This window comes from Emydura macquarii, unplaced genomic scaffold (assembly GCF_026122565.2).
Source record: "Emydura macquarii macquarii isolate MOO-44397 ecotype Brisbane River unplaced genomic scaffold, CSIRO-AGI_Emac_v2 contig_3485, whole genome shotgun sequence".
Classification (NCBI taxonomy): Eukaryota; Metazoa; Chordata; order Testudines; family Chelidae; genus Emydura; species Emydura macquarii.
In genome coordinates this window covers 557,864-578,995 of record NW_027133622.1, presented here as the reverse complement: position 1 = coordinate 578,995, position 21,132 = coordinate 557,864, and the positions used below count along the sequence as shown (strand labels likewise).

At 49.6% G+C, this 21,132-nt stretch overlaps 1 protein-coding gene and 1 pseudogene across 1 annotated transcript; one reads left to right on the top strand and one right to left on the bottom strand.

Moving 5' to 3' along the window:
* Positions 1 to 7,926: 7,926 nt before the first annotated feature.
* On the top strand, positions 7,927 to 10,766 carry LOC137144801 (NAD(P)(+)--arginine ADP-ribosyltransferase 2-like; annotated as a pseudogene).
* Positions 10,767 to 15,722: 4,956 nt separating this feature from the next.
* Positions 15,723 to 18,439, bottom strand: LOC137144795 (erythroblast NAD(P)(+)--arginine ADP-ribosyltransferase-like). The gene is made up of 4 exons (XM_067535284.1): positions 18,338 to 18,439; positions 16,829 to 17,549; positions 16,592 to 16,627; positions 15,723 to 16,277 (listed from the first exon to the last, which is right to left on the bottom strand). The coding sequence occupies exons 1-4, from the start codon at positions 18,404 to 18,406 to the stop codon at positions 16,264 to 16,266; spliced, it is 840 nt and encodes a 279-aa protein (XP_067391385.1). The 5' UTR covers positions 18,407 to 18,439; the 3' UTR covers positions 15,723 to 16,263.
* Between the last annotated feature and the right edge of the window lie 2,693 nt (positions 18,440 to 21,132).

Below are 21,132 nucleotides of genomic sequence, written 5' to 3'. Positions count from 1 at the left end.
CGCCATCCTGCCCTCAGACCCAAGAAATTACCCCTTTGCACCCAGTGAGTAGTGATAGAATGTGAATAGGTAAACTGAGTCACACTGAGCATGCCTTAAAATTTCCCACACTCTCTCTCTAGCATTACAATGCCGCTGCAACCACCATTCATGCCAGACCCAAGCTATCCCCGGACCAACCTCAATCATGGCTGCACTAATTATTTCCAAGAGAAAATGTTTTAAATATTTTATTACACTGAAGCAAATAAAACTTCCAGTAAATTTTTAAGAACCAACTTTGGAGAAGTGGGGTCTACTTTCCTTTTGATTTAGCTTAATTTGCTCTGTAGAATCAAAATCCATCTTTACTCCTAGACAGAGACATTTATACTTTAATTTTTTTTTTAAACTAAGAAAATTCTCAGCCAAAAAACCTTTGTTATGCTGAATAAATTCAATAAATTGTTAACCATGGCCTTTCAATCCTTGATGCCTGATTTTATTTAATTTAATTTGGTCTCCACTGAAGAATACACTCTTTCTTTATAGCTAGATGTGATGTAGTGGTTAAAAAAAAGAAGAAGAAGAAGAGGGTACAGTAAATTTGATATTTCCCAACTGAGATGTTAAACTCCATATACCGCAAAGGAGATACAGGTAAACTCCATTTATCCACGCTTACCCTTGAAAACACTACTCATAGATAGGAAGAGGTATTTTGTTAGAAGACCCTGCCTTTCTGCAAATAATTGGAAATTCCAAGACAAAAACTTTGTGAAGTGAAGGATGTAGTTACATATCCTTATATTCGAAATCTATTGGAGATGTACATTTAGCAAAAGGTTTTGTCGTTGGAAGAAAGATGGGGAGCCTGACCACACAGGAAACCAGTTCCTAGTCTTGACACACTGGGAATGCAGCCGGAAAGCCCCTTGCCATACAGAGCTAGGCAGGGGGAACCAACCAGCATGAGCGGCGTCTTTTGGTGGTGTCCCTCAGGAAGCAGGTCAGACTTGCAGGAGGAAGTGGCTTGACAGCATAGTACCTGGGAGCATGAGGGCTACATGGATGGATGCCCACGGAGATGTCCAGGATGGGGGATGCTAGCTGACTAGAGAAAACTGCAGCAGCCCCAGAAAAGGATGGGGAACCAGCTGCTGTGTGGTATGGAAACTGGCTGCTGGCTGCCTTGGGGAATAGACAGTGCTTTGCTCTGCCACCACCCCCAGCCAGGTTCCCCGTCTCCAGAACCAGCATGATGTCGTGGAGACAGGAGACGAGGGGCAGACCCTAACAGCTGAGGAAGCGGAACCTGCCCCCAGGCTGGGAGGTTCTTGGCCTCCACATCCAAGACGAGACGTTGGGCGCTAGTGGTTGAAGACACCCTTCTAAGGGGGCTGCCCTCTGCTGACCTGATCTGGCTGCCTGCCCAGAGACCATGTCCGAGATGTTACGGAAAGGTCACCGAGGCTCATCCACCCCTCTGACCACTACCCCATGCTTCTCATCACCGTGGGCATGAATGGCACCATCCAGTCTGGTCCTGAGCAGAGCAGCAGTGACCATAGAGCAGGAGCGAAGGTGAGGGGCTGGGGTGCAGGTTGTGTTCTCATCCATCCTCCCAGGTGAGGGTCAAGACCTGGGCAGGGACATGCACACCCTGGAGATGACAATAAGGTCCTAGGAGCAACAAGAGGCAAATCAGTGAGGGAATCTCCTCAGCATCTAAGATGTCTCTACATGCACCCAAGGGATGTGGGGAAGAAATGAGAAGAACAGGAAGTCTTAGTACATGGGGTAAGTCATGACTTAACTGGCATCACAGAGAGTTGGTGGAATGAATCTCATGGTAGGAATATTGGTCTAGAGAGGAATAGCTTGTTCAGGAACAACGTACAAGGGAAAAAGGGAGGAGGAGGAGGTGTTGCATTATGTAACAGAAATGTATACACTTGTTATGAGGTCCAGAAGGACTCCTGTTCAAAGCCTCTGGGTGAAGATAAAAGCAGGGGGGGTGGAAATAGGGGTAACGTCATGGTAGGGGTCTACTGTAGACTTCCAAATGAGAAGATGGAGAAGGCATTTCTAGAACAACTACTGAAATATCCAAATCACAAGACCCGGTCGTAATGGGAGACTTTAACCACCCAGACATCTACTGGAAAAGTAACATGGCAAAACACAAAATATTCAGTGAGTTCTTGGCATGTGCTGGAGACAACTTCAAGTTTCAAAGAAGGAGGAAGTAATTGGAAGAGGTGGGGGCAGCTATTTTACACTTAATTCTGGCCAACAGGGAGGAATTGGTAGCGAATCTGAAGGTGGAAGGCAATTTGGGTGAAAGTGATTGTGAAATGATAGATTTCATGGTTATAAGGAAAGGAAGGGGTGGTAGCAACAGAATAACGACAATGGACTTCAAAAAAAATGCCCTTAACAGAGAAGTGGTGGGTAAGGTCCCATGGTGTGTCCAGGGCAGCCACCTGAAAATGTTAAGTTCAGGGCCTGCTGTAAAAGGAGAGCAGATTCTCCCAGCACTGGTGGGTGACACTGAAGTCAGACTTCCCAACCAGCCACAAACTGCTTCTGATTCCCCAAACCGGTTATCAAGAAGCCCAAAATAAAAATATACACAGCCCCCTTTTATTGCATTTCAGTCTCTGGCTTCCAATCAGCCACTAGGTCCAGTAAAGAAACCAGTTATTTAAACTCTATGCTCTTAACCAAAAGGTTTCTTCTGACCCCAAAGAGTCAGCCACCGTACCAGATCAATATACGTTTGGATCTTACCCAAAATACCATGCTGCCAGCCAATCCTTTAGTAACTAAAATTAAAGGTTTATTATAAAAAGAAAGGAACAAACCGTAAGAGAAATGTTAAAGGATTAAAGCAATCAGATACATACAAATGATTTGAAAGTCCATATATATCAGGTTTCTAGAAGAATTGTGGAGTTTGCAGGCTTGTATAGTCCCTCTGGTGTACATCCAGTACTTGGATGGGTCTCAGTCCTTTGTTTCACAGCTTCAGTTGCAGATGACTTGATCCAGAGGTAGATAGGTGGCTGAACCTGACTGAAGACAAAATGGATCCCAGGCACCTGCCTTTTATGTCCTCTGGCCCCTGCCATGCTGCTTGTGGAATTTCACAGGAACCAAAATGGAGTCCAGAGTCACACGAGTAAGTCCTGGTGACTCATCAGGTATATCCCTGGCTTCTCCCTCTGTGCCCCTTGCACCTGTGAATGTCTTAATGGGCTATTAAGCAGGCCATCCCTGCAGGCCATCCCTGCCATCCTGTCTGGGGCATTACCCAGACCCAGCACAATTTGAAATACAGATATAGCAACCATATCCATAACTTCCATTACACATATAACACATGAACATAAACATTATCATCTTACTTAGCACATTATATCCTTTCTAGCAGTACCTGACATGGCATATCTCACATGATGTCAAACAATATCATAAATGCCCCCCTTCCCCGCAATCCAGCCAGCATGACACATGGGAAGAAAATCTAAGGAAGAAAAGAGTTCTGGAGAGTTTGCAGTTTCTCAGCGAGACAATATGAAAGACACAGCTACAAACTATCCTGATGGAAAGGAAAGCTAGGAAGAACAGCAAGAGGCCCATGGATCCATCAGGAGCTTTTTAATGACCTGGAACTCAAAAAGGAATCCTACAAAAAGTGGAAACATGGACAAATGTATGAGGTATACAAAAGAATAGCACTAAGAATAGCTTGTAGGGACAAAATCGGAAAGGCTAAGACACAAAATGAATAACACTAAGCAAGGGACAGAAAAGGTAATAAGAAGAGGTTGCATTAGGAGCAAGAGAAAGATGAAGGAAAGCGTAAGTCTATTACTTAGCAAGGAAGGAGCACTAATATCAGATGCCATCCAAAAGGCTGAGCTGTTTAATGCCTATTTTGCCTCAGTCTTCTCTAAAGAGATTGTGATAGGATGCTTAACACAATTAATATTAGCAACAAGGGGGAAGACACACAAGCCAAAATAGGAAAAGAGCAGGTTAAAGAATAATTAGATAAGTTAGATGTCTTCAAATTGGCAGGCCTGACGAAATGCACGTAGGCCACATAAGGAACTAGCTGACGCAATCTCAGAACCGTTAGCAATTATCTTCTAGAACTCAGAGCAGACGGGTGAGAACTGGGGAAGGGCAAATATAGGGCCTGTCTTTAAAAAGGGGAACAAAGAGGAGCTGTGGAATTATAGACCAGTGAACTTAACTTTGATACCTGGAGCAAATTATTAAACAATCAGTTTCTAAGAACTTAGAGGATAACAGGGTTATAAGGCAAAAACAACGAGAGTCCGGTAGCACCTTAAAGACTAATACATTTCTGTGGGCATAAGCTTTCTTGGGCTGCCACCCACTTCGTCAGATGCATGAAATGGAAATCACAGATAGGAGGTATACATATACATCCAAGGGTGAGAAACATAACAATGGGGAGGGCAAGTGCTAACAAAGTCCATTCAGTTAGAGTAGATGAGGCCTATTCACAGCTGTTGATTAGAAGGTGAGAATGTGTGAACAGTGACAATTATTTCTTGTAATGAGATAACCATTCCAAGTCCCTATTTAGACCCAGTCTGAATCAGACAATATTTTCATTAACGACTTGGATACCAGAGTGGAGAGTATGCTTATAAAATCTGCAGATTACACTACACTGGGAGGAGTTTCAAGCACTTTGGAGGACAGGATTAAAATTCAAAACAATCTTGACATATTGGAGAATTGATCTGAAACCAACAAAATGAAAGGCAATAGAGACCAGTGCAAAGTACTTCAGCTGGGAATAAAAAAATCAAATGTACAAATACTGGAAATAAGTGTCTTGGTGGTAACACTGCTGAAAAGGATCTGGGGGCTAGAGGGGATCACACATTGATGCATCACAACAGTGTGATGCAGTTGCAAAAAGGCAAATGTCATCCTGGGGTGACTTAACAGAAGTGTCATTTGTAAGACACTGGAGGGAATTCTCTCACTCTTCCTGGTGCTGGTGAGGCCTCAGCTGACGTACTGTGTCCAGTTCTGGGCACCCAAACTTGCAGAAATATGAGGAAAAGTTGGAGAGTGTCCAGAGAAGAGCAACAAAAATGATCAGAGGTTTAGAAAACCTGACCTCTGAGCAAAGATTGAAAGAAATGGATGTGTTTCGTACTGCAAAGAAAGGGGGATCTGATAACAGGCTTGAAAGATGTCAAAGGTTGTATGAGATCCAGTGTTCTCCATGCAGAGGACGAGAAGTAATGGGCTTAACCTGCAGCAATTAGGGAAAACCTTCTAACTCTAAGGCTTCTTAAGCTCAGGACCAGGTGACCGAGGAAGGTGGTGGAATCCCCATCACTGAAGGTTTTTAAGAGCAGGTTGGACAAACCCCTGTCAGGAATGGTCCAGGTTTACTTGTCCTGCCTCAGCGCAGGGGATGGATTGGACGACCTCTCGAGGTCCCTCCCAGCCCAACGTGTCTATGGTTCTGTGATTGATGTTGGTAGAGCCATTTGTCCAGCGAGGGGTTAGAGATGGGTGTCTTTCTCAGAACTGACCCGCAGGTGGGAATGATTAGACGCGCGTGTTCTTTTAGGGCAACGGCCACTCTTGTCTCTTGTGCTCTGCCATGGAGAGGGCACTGATGCCCTGAATCATGAAATGTGGCACTTGTACAGGAGGTTATTGATGGAGCTCAACGGCTTGTGTTCTCCAGTTATACTGGGGCCACTGATGGGATTCACATGCCCATGCTTTGCCCCCCAACCGCCCACCCACCAGGCCTGAGAGGTCATCAAGAGGAAAGGGTATATCTCCGTGGCCCTCTGAGGCCTGTCTGATCGCCATGGTAGGTTCACCCATGTTGGGGTGGTCAAGAGAGGTCCATGGTGCTAAGACTGTCAGAAATACAGCCCATGAGACTTGGGACTTTTGTCTCCAAGACCAGAATTAAGTTGGAGACCAGCTTCACGGGTCAGCTCCGCTGGCTGATGGAGCTATTTACGGGATACCCAGGTGGTAGAAAGGAGCTCTTCCACTGTACCCTGCACTGTGGCAGTGGTGTGCAAGGTGGGACGACTGACTGGTGGATGGAGGAATCTGGGGCTAAGGCCGGAAGCGGATCCACCTCTGACCATGGCTACTTGCCGTGCATTGCACAAGCTTTGTGTGGAGCAGGAGGGGGCGCCGGCGGAAGAGACCCTTGCTTCGGATTTGGCTCCCTTACTCGGAAATGGGGGGCTGCATTCTTAGGAACAATGGGTATCACGTAGGAGGAAATAAGGAGGTGTCTGAGACTGGAGACTATTAGTAGTTGCAGGACTCCTGGGTTCTATCCATTGCTCTGGGAGGGACGTGGGATCCACTGGGTTAGAGCAGGAGGGATGGGAGCCAGGACTTCTGGGTTCTATGCTCAGCCCTAGGAGGGGAGTGAGGTCTAGTGGGTCAGAGCGGTGGGCTGGGAATCATAGCTACATAGGACTGGAAGGGATGTCATGGATTGTGTAGACAAGTTCTCTGCTACCACAGGCCACCCTCTCCTATCAACCCCTCCATAAACTCATCAAGGTCCCTAGTGAGGGTGTTTGCTCCCATTGGAGGCTCTTCAAGATTCTTCCTTCTCTGGAGCCTTCTTCTCATTCCCAGGCCCGCATGGTCTTGGGCCAGCGCTGTCCTTCAGCTCCCACAGCTTCTTCTCTCCCCTCCAGGTGCTCCCCCTCTGATGTACTCAGAACCAGCAACCACACCCCCTCTTGGCCCATGGCTGAGCCTAAAGGAGCCCAGTCCTTTGAGTCGCCTCTCGTAAGATCCGCTCTCCGTTCCCCTGATGACTCTAGCACCTCTCTCAGCACTGAGTCCTCTTTTTTGAATGTGGGCGCCCACATTTGGACTCCTGGGTTCTTTCCCTAGCTCCAGAAAAGGAGTGGGAGCTAGTGGTTAGAGCAGAGGGGATCTGGGAGCCAGGACTCCTGGGTTCTATCCCCAGCACTGCGAGGGGAGGGGAGTGGGGTGTGGTGGGTCAGAGCAGGGGGGAAGAGGACCTGAGACCACTTTGGACAGGGATATATTTCAACCCTAGATTCCTTCAAGATCTGAACATCTGCTGACTGTGCAATGAGTCTAGCCAAAGAGCTGAGGAGGGAAATGGATGTAAAGGGGTGTTGGATAAAATCTGCCCGTTAAACCCAAAGTTGCCACATTTTGGTGTTTCAGTAACAGTCACGTTTCTTGCCGGTATCAGAGATCTTGATAACAAGTTCCCCCTGCCTAGGAGCTGCTATTAAAACCTCCCAGCCCAAGGTGAATGGGAGGAAGCAGACAGAGAGCGGGAGGTAAGAGCTAACCCTCGTATTGCCGACCCCAACATTTTCAAAAATCATGAGTCAGGCTCACCAAAAATCATGAGATGATGTAACAATAACAGATGTGGGGTTCTTTTTATTTGCCTTCTGCTTTGGGAGCCTTTAAGGTGCCCTGGGGTCACATTCTGAAGCTTTCTCCACAGCCCCAGAGGCTAGAAACTTACTTTTTCTTTATGAAGGAAGGTTGAAATTATCACATCTCTGCCTGACTCCAGGAGCTGGAGCTTTAAGGAAAACAATCATCATGAGACTTGTGACAAAAGCATGAGAGTTGGCAATGCCGTAACCCTCCTATATAACCCCGGCTCCCATTTCCAACTCCGCTGAATCAGCTGGTCCCCTGCCCTGGGGGCAGATCAGAGCTGGCACCTCCTAGAGGAAAAAGGCCTATGCCCCATTCCCCACCCCCTTGAGCCAGCCAGTCCCCCCACCCTGGCGGCCCCTAGAGGGGATGTTCCCACATGTCTGGCTATTCTGATTTCTGCTCATTTTGGGGCTTTTTCAGCTGAACCTCCCCCACCAGTGAATTTTTAGGGGATCAGATACCAGGATGTCTCCCCAGAAAGTCGCCCTCCTGCTTTTCTCTGCAGCATGGGTGCTGCCTGCTGGAACCTCAGAGGTAAGTGCCTTCAAAACAATATCCCCGCCCCGCCCCAGACATGGCTGCATCTCAGTGCTGGGAGAGCCATCCCTGTGCAGCATTGTGTGCGGTTGTTACCCAGCTGCCTGCCCCAGAGGTGGCTGCATCGCACCATTGGGGTACGTGACACATCCCATACAGATGTCATGAAGAACAGAGGATGCTTTGGAAAGTTGCATGGAAAATGTCAGGTTATGGGGTCTAGAGGTTAGTGGGGAGGGAATCTGGGAGCCAGGACTCCTGGGTTCTACCTACAGCTCTGGGAGGGGAGTGGGATCTGGTGGTTAGAGCAGGGGAGGCTGGGAGCCAGGACTCCTGGTTCTATTTCAGTGACACACTCTATGCCTCATTTTTCCAGCAATCTATGAAAAGTAGGTAGACTGTAGAGGATCTCTCACATTAGCTGAGGTCAGGGTTTTGCCCTGCAAGTCAAGTGCAAATAGAGGGAGGAGACGGATCAGAGTGAGGGGCTTGGCTGGGGAGGCTAAACTGAGGGGGGGCAGGGATCACTGGGGGGGACTAGGGGCCCAGCTCAGGAAGGGATGACAGGCTGGAATGAGGAGCCTGGCTGGAAGGGACTGGCTGGCGTGGGGGGCGAGGGACCATTCTGGGGGGACTAGGTGAAGTGGGGTGTGTGCCAGGCACTGCACAAACCCTGAACGAGATTGGGGGGGCCCCCCATTGTGCTGGATCCTGCCACACACACAGGCCAGATCTACACTGAAAATTTAGCTCCCCCTTGTACCATCGTTGGGGGGGTGGGTGAAAAATTCACAGCCCTGAGCCCCATCATTAAGCCAACCCAACCCCCAGCGCCAACGCGGCTAAGAACCCTTCTGTCGCCCTGGCTCAGAGAGGTTGAGTCACAACCCCCCACCATCAGCGTCAGACACGTCCCCACTGCAGATGCTGGGGCAATATTCCCTGCAGCGCTCGTGGTACACACAGACCTGGCCCACTGAGAGACAGTCCCTGGTCCAAATGAATCCCGGCCATGCCAAAGGACCAGCCAGGCCCTGGAGAAACCAAGTAGCTGAGGTCCCAAGCGGGGAGAACGCATAGGATAGCAGGAGGAGGGGAGACATTAAATTAGGAGGGGATCTGCCAGACAGAAAGGGGGGAGGCCTGGAAAATGGGGCAGGGCGAACTAGAGATGGAGCAAACCCTGGGCAAAGACTCCCAGCACCGCTCTACCCTACTCCCCTCAGAGCCAGGAATAGAACCCAGGAGTCCTGGCTCCTCAAATACCCAGCCTCTGCCCCGACCACTAGAGCTGGCCGTTCCCACCACACTCTGCCCATGTTCTTCCCCGCGTGAGCGGCTGGCACGAAATAGTTGTGCACTAAACTAATTCGTCATGCACCGAGTGGCACGCCTGACTGTGAGCCGTACCTTCTCGTAGGCCAGCCCCAATGGGACCTGCGTGGGAGAAGGAAACCCCATGCTAGACCTGGCCTCGTCCTCGGTGGATGACCTGTACAGAGGCTGTGAGTACGCCATGATGCAACACCTCCCCTACCTGATCCAAAAGGAGCTGGCCATGAACAAGAAGTTCTACCTGGCTTGGGACGCGGCCAAGGAGACGTGGATGAGGAAGCATAATGTGAACATCTTCCCCAACACGACAGCTTTTTGCAGCGTTGCCGTGGTGGCCTACACCTCCGAGAAACCACCTCTGTACAGGGAGTTCAATGCTGCAACCAGGACGGGCTGGAAGGGACCCCACGCCTACTCCAGCTACCCCTTCAAGGCCTGGCATTTCCTGTTGACCCAGGCGCCCAAAGAGATATGAGGGATAAAGCCCAGCTGTGCTACCATCTACAGAGGGACCAACATAATGTTCTCCATCTGCCCATTATTTCGCTTCGGCCAGTTCACCTCCACCTCGAAGAGTTCGAAGGCGGCAGCCAACTTCGGCCAAAAGACATTCTTCGTGCTGGTTTCCTGCACAGGATGCTCGCTGCGGCGCCTGTCCCTCTACCCTGCAGAACAAGAGGTGCTGGTGCCGCCCACCGAGATGTTCCAGGTCACCCAGGTCCAGCAGCAATGGCAGGGGAAGATAGTCTACGCCAGATCGGTGGGGACATGCAGCAACCACAACTGCGCCTACGTGGGGAAAGGTGAGGACAGGGAGGTGGGAAGGACGATGGAATTTCACCAGGGTGTTCAAACGTAGCTACGGCTCAGTGGAACACGGGGCCTTTCCCACTTGGGGGCACCGGCTCCGACCCGGCCCCAGGGCAGGGGACTGGCTGGTGCAGGGGCCACAAGGAAAAGTAACTGTCTCTTTTTTCTTTCCCAGGAGACCCCTATGTAAAGAAGTGCCCTCCTCACCAAGGTAGGACGGGGTCATCCCTCAGCTGGGCAGCTTGTGTGTGTCAGGGTAGGGACCGTTAGTAGTTGCAGGACTCCTGGGTTCTTTCCCTGGCTCTGGGAGGAGAGTGGGGTCTAGTGGATTAGGGTGAGTCAGGGGGGCTGGGATCCAGGACTCCTGGGTTCTTTCCCTAGCTCTAGGCAGGGGAGTAACTTGGGGGGGGGGGATGGGAACCAGGACTCCTGAGTTCTCTCCCTGCTCTGCCACTGACTCCCTGGTTGTGTTTGGGGGCATCCATGTGCCCAGTTGCCCCCACTCTGCCAGGGGAAGAACAGAACTGACCCAGCTGCTCTAAGTGCCCTGGGGTCTATGGCTGAAGGGTGTGCTGACGGCTAACAGTGCAATTTTGCATCTCTCAACAGTGCTGCATTTGTGAGGCTCCCACCACACCGGAGCAAGGAAGCAGCAATCGCAGGGCTGCCTTTTGCCATGAGCTCTGTGGATTGTCGTGTGCATGGCCTTGTCTTCCGGGCGGAGGAGGAAACCATTTATTTTTCCGCTATAGCTAATGGGGAATAATGATAGAAAAATGCAGCTGACCCCTACCGCTTTGCTATTTCCCGTATAAGCTTCCTCTCTTGCACTTTCCCCAAGAGCTGCACTGCATCCAGAGCCAGTATCCGGAGGTGCATTGCTCCGCTGCTCGGCCCTGCTGGGATTTTTCCCACGATGCATTGTGGGAGGACAGGAAGGTAGAACAAGAAGTCAGGGGCTCAATCTGCAGCAAGGGAGATTGAGGTTCAACATTAGGAAAATCTCTCTAACTCTCAGGGTCGTTAAGCCCTGGACCAGGCTTCCAAGGGAGGTGGTGGGATCCCCATCATTGGAGGTTTTTAAGAGCAGTGTGGTCAAACACCTGTCCGGGACGGTCTAGGACTAGCTTTACTTGGCCCTGCCTCTTCACAGGGGGCTGGGCTGGGTGACCTCTCCAGATCCCTTCCAGCCCCACATTTCTATGACTCTGAACCCTCTCAACTTCTGGGAGTTAAAGCAAGCTAAGCAACTCCCGGGATTCCTCTACCAGCATACCATACATAACCCACCTGTTCCCCTCCCGCCGCCAGCTGGCAACTCACCGCCTCTGATTGCTACCGGCTAATAGCTGGCCAGCTGGGCACTGGCAGAGCCGCCATTGGGGCTGTTGTCATGGCCATGTGTACTCCTACAGAGAGAGTCAGAAAGCTGGGCAATCCAGGATTGTCTAGGAATTAAAGATGAATCTTTAATTAAAGATTACATCACATGCTGAAACCTCCAGGAATACGTCCAGCCAATGTCAGCAACCCTAGCAGTGCAGTGGAGGTTGCACAGTTGGGGTTCCCCAGTTGTATCGGGGCCAGTGATGGGACCCTGGCATTGCCCCTCAGAACTCATCAACGGAAAGAGGGACTTACCTTCTGCACGGCCTGGATTCGTAGGTTCCTAGATTCCCAAGCCAGAAGGGACCAGCTGGTCTGAGCCTCCCATGTCACACAGCCAGAGAACACCCCCAAAATCATTCCTAGAGCAAATCTTTGTGAAAACCCTCCAATCTTGGTTTTCAAATTGTCAGTGATGGAGAATCACCACGACGCTCGGTTAGTCATTCCGATGGTGAATTACCCTCACTGTCAAAAATGCATTTCACATTTTCAGTGTGGGAATTTGTCTAGCTTCAACTTCCAGCCGTTGGATCGTGTTAGATCTTTGTCTGCTAGATGGATGAGCCCATTATTAAAGATTTGTTCCCCACAAAGGTACTTATAGACTGGTATCAAGTCACCCCTTAGCCTTCTTTTTGTCAAGCTAAATAGATGGTGAGCTTTGCGTCTCTCACCCCAAGGCCAGTTTTCTAATCCTTTTATCATTTCTTGTGTCTCTTCGCTGGACCTTCTTCACCTGACCCAGTTGATGCTTACTCTGTTTCTCTATCTGCCACTACAATAAACATGCTCGCATTGCAATGTGTTGGATTTCTTCAGCCGCCACGGGACCACCACCCCGAGCCAGGGAGCGGGGTGCTGGAGGTCAGCGCCTTTGATCATTCATGGATATGAACCTGTTAGAGGGTCTCATCCACCACGCAGATGCCGTTAAGCATACTAGCTGGGGTGGGGGGCTAGGAAAGGTGCAGGAAATGTAGATGCCGGTTTTGTGACTGGGCCTGAGGACGAAGGATGGATATGCTGCATCCTCTGGCACGGGACTCCGTTCACTTTATCCAGCTTTGCTTCTTTTACTCCTGAAGCTCTGAGTTTGGGCGGTGGCCCTTTAAGCCAGGCCCTAAGGGACTTCAGAAGTCTGAGAGCATGAAGAAGGAAGAGGGTGGGAGGGTTGACTGGCTCAAAGGGGTGGGGAATGGGACATGGGGCCTTTCCCCTGTAGGGGACACCAATTCCCACCCAGAATATAGGTAGGACCCAGCCACACCTGCCCATATAACCCGCTGTCCATGGAAGGAGAAAGATTCCAACATCTAGGGCTGGGCAAAATTTTTTACATGAACCGTCCCCACTGCCAGAGGAAAAGGCGGTTTGGAAAACTCCAAAATGTTTGAGCTGCATTTGTCTTTGTTAAGGGGAAAGGTCCCAGGGAAATGCTGGGCTAATCGAGAACACCGTCTCTGAAACAAGCGGCCCACAGAGACTCTGGTAAGAGAAGGAGCAAAGGAATTTGCTAAACACGATCTCCATCTACTGGAGAGCGAGGGATGGAGCAGTGCAATCTCAGAGCCTACTGGTGGGTAGAAATAAAGGGGTGACCCTGCTCCACTGAACCCCGAAACTGTCAGCAGTAGGAGGGCCAGCTTCAATAGCCGGGGTACAAAACAAAACTGGCTTGAGCTACTGTTGGCCAAAATCTTGTTTTTGAAATATATGTAAGAACAGAGCCACAAACACACAACCCCCTTCCTACCAAAAGGCACATCAGTCTGAATCAAAAGCTAAAACCTCAAACTGACTCTTACTGTTCTACCCTTTTAAATGTTAATTCAAGTCTGTCTGTACTTTGTATAATTTTAAGATTGTTTGTAAATGTCTGTACTATGTCCACTGGCCAGTTTATCTGTTAATTTTACCTACTTCCAATATATTTGTAAAAATCCTATTCTAAATACAAAAGCCACACTGTGCAATGTAATGTATCTATCTAATTGTGAAAGATACTGTCAAAAATGAAATAAGGTTTGCTCTAAACAGCTAGGAGTTGGCCCTGAGTGATTGAAGTGTGAATGGCTGAGCAATTGAGTTGGGTGTAGACAAAAAGAGTGATTGAACAATTGGTCTGAGTAAGGGAGATCGAAACAGACATGAAGAAAACACCAGCCTCACCTAAAACACTTGAGGGAAGCAGAAAGAAGCAAAGATGATCAAATGGCCGAAGAGGAGCCCACCCTGATGACTTTGGAGCCAGTGCACTTCAAAGGACAAAAATCTAATCAGGCTTGCAACAATGTGGGTGATTGAAAAATCACACCAAGGACAGTTGCAGCATGACAGTGCAAAACCCATAGACTGACATGGGGTCCTTTCCCTATAAAATGGGACAAGAAGATGAAGGCTGGAGGTTCGGGTCTACAACATCACATCAGCCAGGAGTACCGATGCGCATCAACAGAACCTTGCTCCTCATCCTCATGCTCTAGTCACCTGGCCAGTGACTATCATGAGCACCAAGAAGCTGGTAACTATGACATCTGGAAGATCCCTATGTATGTTTGTCTGTCTCTATCTGTGTGTGCCTGTCAGTGTGTGTGAATGTGAATGAAAGCATCAATTGAACCATGTCTCTGTAATTTGTAGTATTGATATAATGTTAATACTGTTTTCCTAGTGTTTACATTATTATTAATGCTATTTCACTAAGTAGAGCACAATATTAATGTCATTACAATGTTGATACTTTTCTTTTCTTTGATACTATCTACAGAAGTTTCTGTGTTCACAATAAATGCGGCTTGTTGCCTTATCCCCTAATAAGATCCTGTAATATTTGTTATTTGGGTAACACTACCACGCAGAAATCTGGGAAAACGAAACTCCTCAGTGCTGCTAAGCGCCAAGTTTTCCCCGCTCACCAGCAAGGAGGCTGTGGACCAGAAAAGAAAACTTTTACTCAGGGGAAAGGGAACACGGTATTCATTCGGGAAAACACCGCAAGAATGACTCCGAAGTATGCAAACAACAGGGAGAACATCTGCCGGCACCACCACCACCACCCCTCCCACTCACTATTTTGGGCTTTTGGCCTTTGCCTCAGTTTCCCACCTGGTGGGGATCCTTCCACTGCACCCCATTCACCGCTTGTTGGCCGAGGTCAGCAAAAGTCCCCGAGTCTTGGGGTGTGCTCCGGTGGGTTGGCTGATCACATGACACCTCAGCCACTGTTGGCTAGCGTCACACTAGGGTGACCAGATAGCAAGTGTGAAAAGATCGGGCCATGGGAGGGGAAGGGGGGGATAATAGGTGCCCATATGAGACAAAGCCCCAAATATCAGGGCAGTCCCTATAAAATCAGGACCTCTGGTCACCTTACGTCATGCTCTCCTCTGCTTTTAGCTGTGCCAGTGTCTGCTGAGGTTCTATCACCTAGCCCAGCCCTTGGTCATTTCATCTCTTAGTGATTTCACGGGGTGCTGCAGAACGTCACAGCAGACGTCTTCTCTGCAGCGTTATTCACCATGCCACCCCTTTACGGACTCTCGGGCTTCATTCTCAGCTGTAACACATGGCCCAGATATTTTCATCCTCTTCTCTGGAGAACATTGGAGTCCTAGATATCAAGCCCAGAAGGGACCCCCTGTGATCATCTAGTCTGACATCCTGTAGAAACTAGGACAGCCCTGACTTGAATCCTGGTCAGACTAGAGCAGATCTTTTAGAAAAACATCCCATCTTGATTTCAGAATGGCCAGCGATGGAGAATCCACCACAATGCTTGGTAAATTGTCCCCATTGTTAACTACCCGGGCAGTTCACAACTGGACCTTTATTTCCTGTCTGAATTTGTCTAGTTTCAACTGGCAGCCATTGGACCCCGTTAGACCTTTGTTAGACCATTGAAGAGCCCATTATCAAATATTTGCTCCCCATATAGGGACTTATAGACTGAGATCAAGTCACCCCTGAATTTCCTCTTTGTTAAGCTAAATAGATTAAGGTCCTTGAGTCTATCAATATCAGCCAGGTTTTCTAAGCCTTTAATCATTCTTGTGGCTCCTCTCTGTTTGTTTCTGTTAATTTTGGGGGGTTTTTTCATCTCCCCCTATACCCTCCCAAAATAAACAATTCGGTGAAATTGACAGAACATTTTGCACTCACCACATCTCCATTTTTTCCTCGCAAAGAAAAGTTTGGTATGAAAAATTCCGCTGGGCTCTAGATTTAAACAGCCTCGATCTGGGGTCCCTCAGTGGTCTGACATGCTGGGCAGATATACCCTGTGAGCCCCGCCAGCCGCTCGGCCTTTATAGCACCTCTCCTTGGCTAGCGTGTTCAAATAGTGATCACCTCGGAGATTAATAGTGTCTAAAGAATTCATTTCCCCAAACTATCAAATCCTGCAACTGTCGACCCAGGTTGCCTGTGCTGCCCCCTCACACCGCTCTGGCGACACTGTGGTTAAAAAAGAAATCCAACACATTGTGATGCAGGCGTTTATTGTAGCAGCAGATATAGGGGCTGGAGAATATGAGGGTGGAAAGGTCACGGCTGATACCCCTACCTAGCCACACGGTACAACACACTGATGCATCCACACACACACACACGGTCCTGATTCCCTCCAGCAGGAGGCAGCGCTGTTCAAACACACACACATCAATCCACAGAGCTCCTGGCTAAAAGCATCCCTGGGGTTTCTGCTTCCTCTCCTTGCTCGGCGCGGCAGGGGCCTCACAAATACAGCACTGCAGGGAGACACAAGCGCACACCACGTTAGCCGTCAGCCTGCCCCTTGGCCATAGACCCCCCACGGCAGTTTGCATGGCTGGATCGGTGCCATTGCCCTGCCGGCACAGTGGGAGAAACTGAGACACAGAGAGGGGCAGAGATGCACCCAAACTCACCCAGGGAATCAATGGCTCCCCTACACACACACTTTAACCCACCAGACCCCCCTTCCCTCCCAGTGCTGGGACTAAAACCCAGGAGTCCTGCAATTGTCTCCACCCTCATGCACACACCCTGTCCAACCAGGGAATGAGCCCCCCCAAAAAAGTACCTTGGTGATCAGGGCAGCTCTTTGTACTGTTCCCTTCTGGAAAATAGAAAACAGACCATTAATTTTTCCTGCCCCTCCTTTTTCCTGCCCCTCCTGCCCCAGCACCTCCCCTTCCCTGGACCCCACCCCCACCCTGGGGCCAGATCCGAGTTGTCACCCCCTAGGAGGGAAAGGCCCCCTGTCCCACTGATCTCCCTGCTGGGCCCCTCCTCCTCCTCCCATCCTCACCCCTCTCACCTTTCCCCAGGTAAGCACAGTTGTGGTTGCTGCACACGCCCACCGACTTGGCATGCACCGTCTTCTTGTTGGGCCTCTCCTTGACCGTGGTGACCCGGAACATCTCATAGGGGGGCACCACCATCTCCTGTTCGCTCGGGAAGTGGGACAGGTTTCCCACCAGGAACCCCTGGCAAGAGACCAGCACAAAGAAGGTCTTGCGTCCAAATTCCTCCGCCTCCTGCTTGCTCTCCGAGGTGGACGTGAATTGGCCAAAGCGGAAGCGGCTCTCGACAGAGAACTCTATCCTGGCTCCTCTGTAGACTTTGGCACAGCTGGGCTCCTTGGTCCGTAGCTTCTTGGCCGCCAGGGTCAGGAGGAAATGCAAGGACTTGAAGGGGAAGCCGGCGTATCCCTGGGGCTTCTTCCACACCGTCCGGGTGGCTGAGTTGAACACCTCGTAGAGAGGGGGATCTTCCAAAGTGAAGGCCAAGACCGCGACGCTGTAGAGGGCTCTCAGCGTCTTGGGGAAGCTGGCCTGGTTCTCCATCTGCATCCACATCTCCTTGGCTTGGTCCCAGGCCTGACAAAAGAGTGAGCTCTCCTCCAGCTCTGCTTCCAGCAGTGATGGGAGATGCTGTTTCATCACCTTCACGCAGCCACGGTAGATGTCGTCCAGGGCATCGGAGGCCAAGGTCAGGGTGGGGTCCCCCTCTGCCGTGCAGGTCTCGTTGGGACTGGCCTGCAAGGAACATCAGCTCCAGGTCGGGCGTGACGCTTAGCACACACTGCCACAGGAGTGATCAAGGCAGGGGAGGACATGAATTGCACACAGGGGAATCTCCAGCAGTGGAGTCTAGTGGTTAGAGCTGGAGAGGGGGCTAGTTTCACTCCTCAGCTCTGGGAGGGAAGTGGGGTATAGGGGGTTAGAGCAGGAAGGCAGGACTCCTGGGTTCAATCCCCACCTCCAAAAAAGGAGGGGGCTCTAGTGGGTTAGATAGGGAGCTGGGAGACAGGACTCCTGGGTTCTATCCCCTTCTTTGCGAAGGGAGTGGGGTGTGGTGGGTTTTGAGCAGAGGGGACTCCAGATTTCCATCGCTGGGCGACCTTGGGCAAATCTCCACCTCTTTTTATGCCTCTGTTTCCCTTCCCATTCTTTGTCTATTTAGACTGGCAGCTCTTCGGGGCAGGGCCTGTGTCTGCACTGTGCCCAGCACAATGAGAGCCTTGATAACTCCCCTGAGATCTGTGCAGCACCCAACGCACCAGGGCTCCTGCTATTGGATGGTGCTTTGTGGTGCTACTCTAATACAAATTATACTAGCCAGGATCTACCTTCTACAGATTGCTGGAAACTCAAGCACAGAATGTTTCTGTAGAATAGAACTTAGCTGCCCAGCACTGAGATGCAGTCACCTCTGGGGTGAAGCAGTTGGGGAACAGCCTCACACAATGCTGCACAGAGGCGGCTCTCCCAGTGCTGAGATGCAGCCACCTCTGGGGTGGGGATATTGTTTTGATGCCACTTACATCTGAGATTCCAGCAGGCAGCACCCACGCTGCAGTGAAAAGCAGGAGGGCGACTTTCTGGGGAGACATCCTGGTATCTGATCCCCTAAAAATTCACTGGAGGCGGGGTTTCAGCTGAAAAAAACCCAAATGACCAAAAGTTAGAATAGCCAGACATGTAGGAACATCCCCTCTAGGGGGCACCAGCTCACATCTGCCCCCAGGGCCGGGGACTGGCTGGTTTGGGGCAGGGGGTGGAGAGGAAGAATGGGACATCAGGCTATATGTGAAGGTTCACTCTTACCGTCCCGCTCTCTGTCCGGTTCCTCCCAGTCACATTGAGTCAGGAGGTTTTATAAAGCCCAAGGCAGCCCCAGGGGAGGAGGAATCTGTTCCTAATCTCCTCTATCTGCCCCAAATCATGGCCGTTACTGACAAACCCAGCTGTGACCGGTTTGGGTTTAACACGAGATGGATTTTATCTGATTCCCTATGAATACATTCCCTCCCCCTCCTTTGCTCTTTTGCTAAGTTTGTTCCTCAGTCAGCAGATATTTTAGATTGTTAAGAAATTTAGGGTTGAAATAAGTCCCCCAAAAAAGAAAACCCAGGAGTCCTGGCTCCCAGCCCCTGCTTTGCTCTAACCACTGGACCCTGCTCCCTTTCCTGAGACATGGATTGAACTCCGAAGTCCTGGCTCCCAGCCCCCCCTGCTCTAACCACAAGACCCCACTCCCCTCCCAGAGCCAGGGATGGAACTAGAGTAGCGCAGGAACCAGATTCTCCCTTTAACAGGAAATTTGCAGATTTCAAAAATATTTGCAACCCAGAACAGAACAAAAGCAAGACCTTTCCCAGCTTCCCACCAAACACTCGCTCTGCTGACAGAAAGAAATGTTTTGTTCTGATTCTGACTCAGTGGCAATTTTATATTAAGTAAACTTTACATATTTCATATTTTATTATAATGAATATAAATATGATACATATCAATGTCACACTTCATATATTTCACATAGACTCTCGTATATCATTCTGATTTTTCACTTTTTAAGTAGTTTCTAGACTATTATATCATGCAAAACTTTTTTTAAATAACAAAACAGAATCTTTCCAATGCAGAACATGGAATCGTTCCGATCTACATCCCCCCCCCCCCACCCAAAAAAAACCCCAAAATATTCCAAGTTTGACAAATCAGAATGTCCTGATGGAAGCTTTTTCCATCAGAAATTTTCCCACCAGCTCCAGAGAGAACCCAGGAGTCTTTGGCACCCCCACAGATGCCATAACCAACCCCCCGGCTTTGCCTCTTATCACCTACCCACCAATAATAGATGACATGGCAGGCGTGCCCCTGGAAGCTCAGCTCCTGTTAGGAGCAAGTGTGTATCTGCACTATTGTTGCTTCACACGATACATGGCCTAGCCCCACGGCCTCCTGGTCTGCAGCTAGAGTCCAAAACGCCATCATCACACTGATAATTAATAACATACAGCACCAAGCGCAAGGCCAGACTGTATCCTGCCATGCTGTGACTCTGAAAAGGCTCTAAGGATCATACCGGACAATCAGCTGGACAGGAGCTCCCAGTGCAACACCATGGCCAAAAGCACTCCTGGGATGCACAAACAGGGGACTGTCGAGGAGGAGGAGAGAGGTTATTTTCCCTCTGGATTTGGCTCTGGTGCGACCGCTGCTGGTAGCCCATGTCCAGTTCTGGTGCCACCACCCAAGAAAGATGTTGATCAATTGGGGAGGGGAGAGAGAAGAGCCAGGAGAACGATTAGAGTGAGAGACTCAAGAAGTACTGGCTATTTAGGTGAACAAAGAGAAAGTCCACCAGGGGTGACTTGATCATGGCCCAACGGTAGCTCCATGGGGATCAGTCATGTTTTCATGGGTTCTTCAGTCTAGCAGACAAAGGTCTAACACAATCCAATGGCTGGAGGCTGAAAATAGACACATTCAGACTGGAAATAAGGTGTAAATTCTTAATGGTGAGAGCAATGAACCAAGAGAACACTTCACCATGGGTTGTGAGGGATTCTCCATCCCTGGTGCTTCTTAAATCAAGAGATGTTTTTTTGGGAGACCTGCTCTCGTTCAACCAAGAATTAATTCAGGCCGGTGCTACAGCAGGTCAGACTAGGCTAGGTGATCACAAGGGTCCCCTCCGGGCTTGGAATCCAAGAATTGCCTTTTTACAGATGGGGAAACTGAGGCATGGAGCTGGTAAGTGTCTTTTCCAAAGCGTGCAGAGCAAGGATTTCAATCTGGGTCTTCCAAGTCCTTGTCTCCAGCCATCCTCTCTCTCGAGCATGCGTCCAATCTAAGTTAGATCAGCATCTCTCATCGCTTCCTGCCATGCACAGGTTGCCCCTCGAGGCATCAGAGGCTCTATCTGTCTTGTGGGGCATCGGGTCAAAGCATTGCATGGAGGGAAGAGATAAATCTGCCGTGCCACAAAGAGACGCTTATCGCCGGGGCCATTTCAGCAGCTGCCTTGACAAGCTAATGTTTGTTTCCAACCCCCGTTGATGCCCATCTTTAACCCCGGCCTTGCAAGCAGCTTAAATTGCTCTGCTGACACAAAGAACGTCATCCTCTCAGAATGGGAGGCAGGGGTTATTATCCCTGAGTCACAAGTGGGTAAACTGAGGCACTGAGGAATTTTTCTATCTAGTCAACATTTTTTGGTGTGTGTGTGTGTGCGCGGTGCGGGGGTGAGATCTCGATCACTCTTTTAAATTGTTTTCTGTTTAATTTAAAAATTATTGTCACCCATAACAAAGCGTTTTGCCTTGGAATTTCT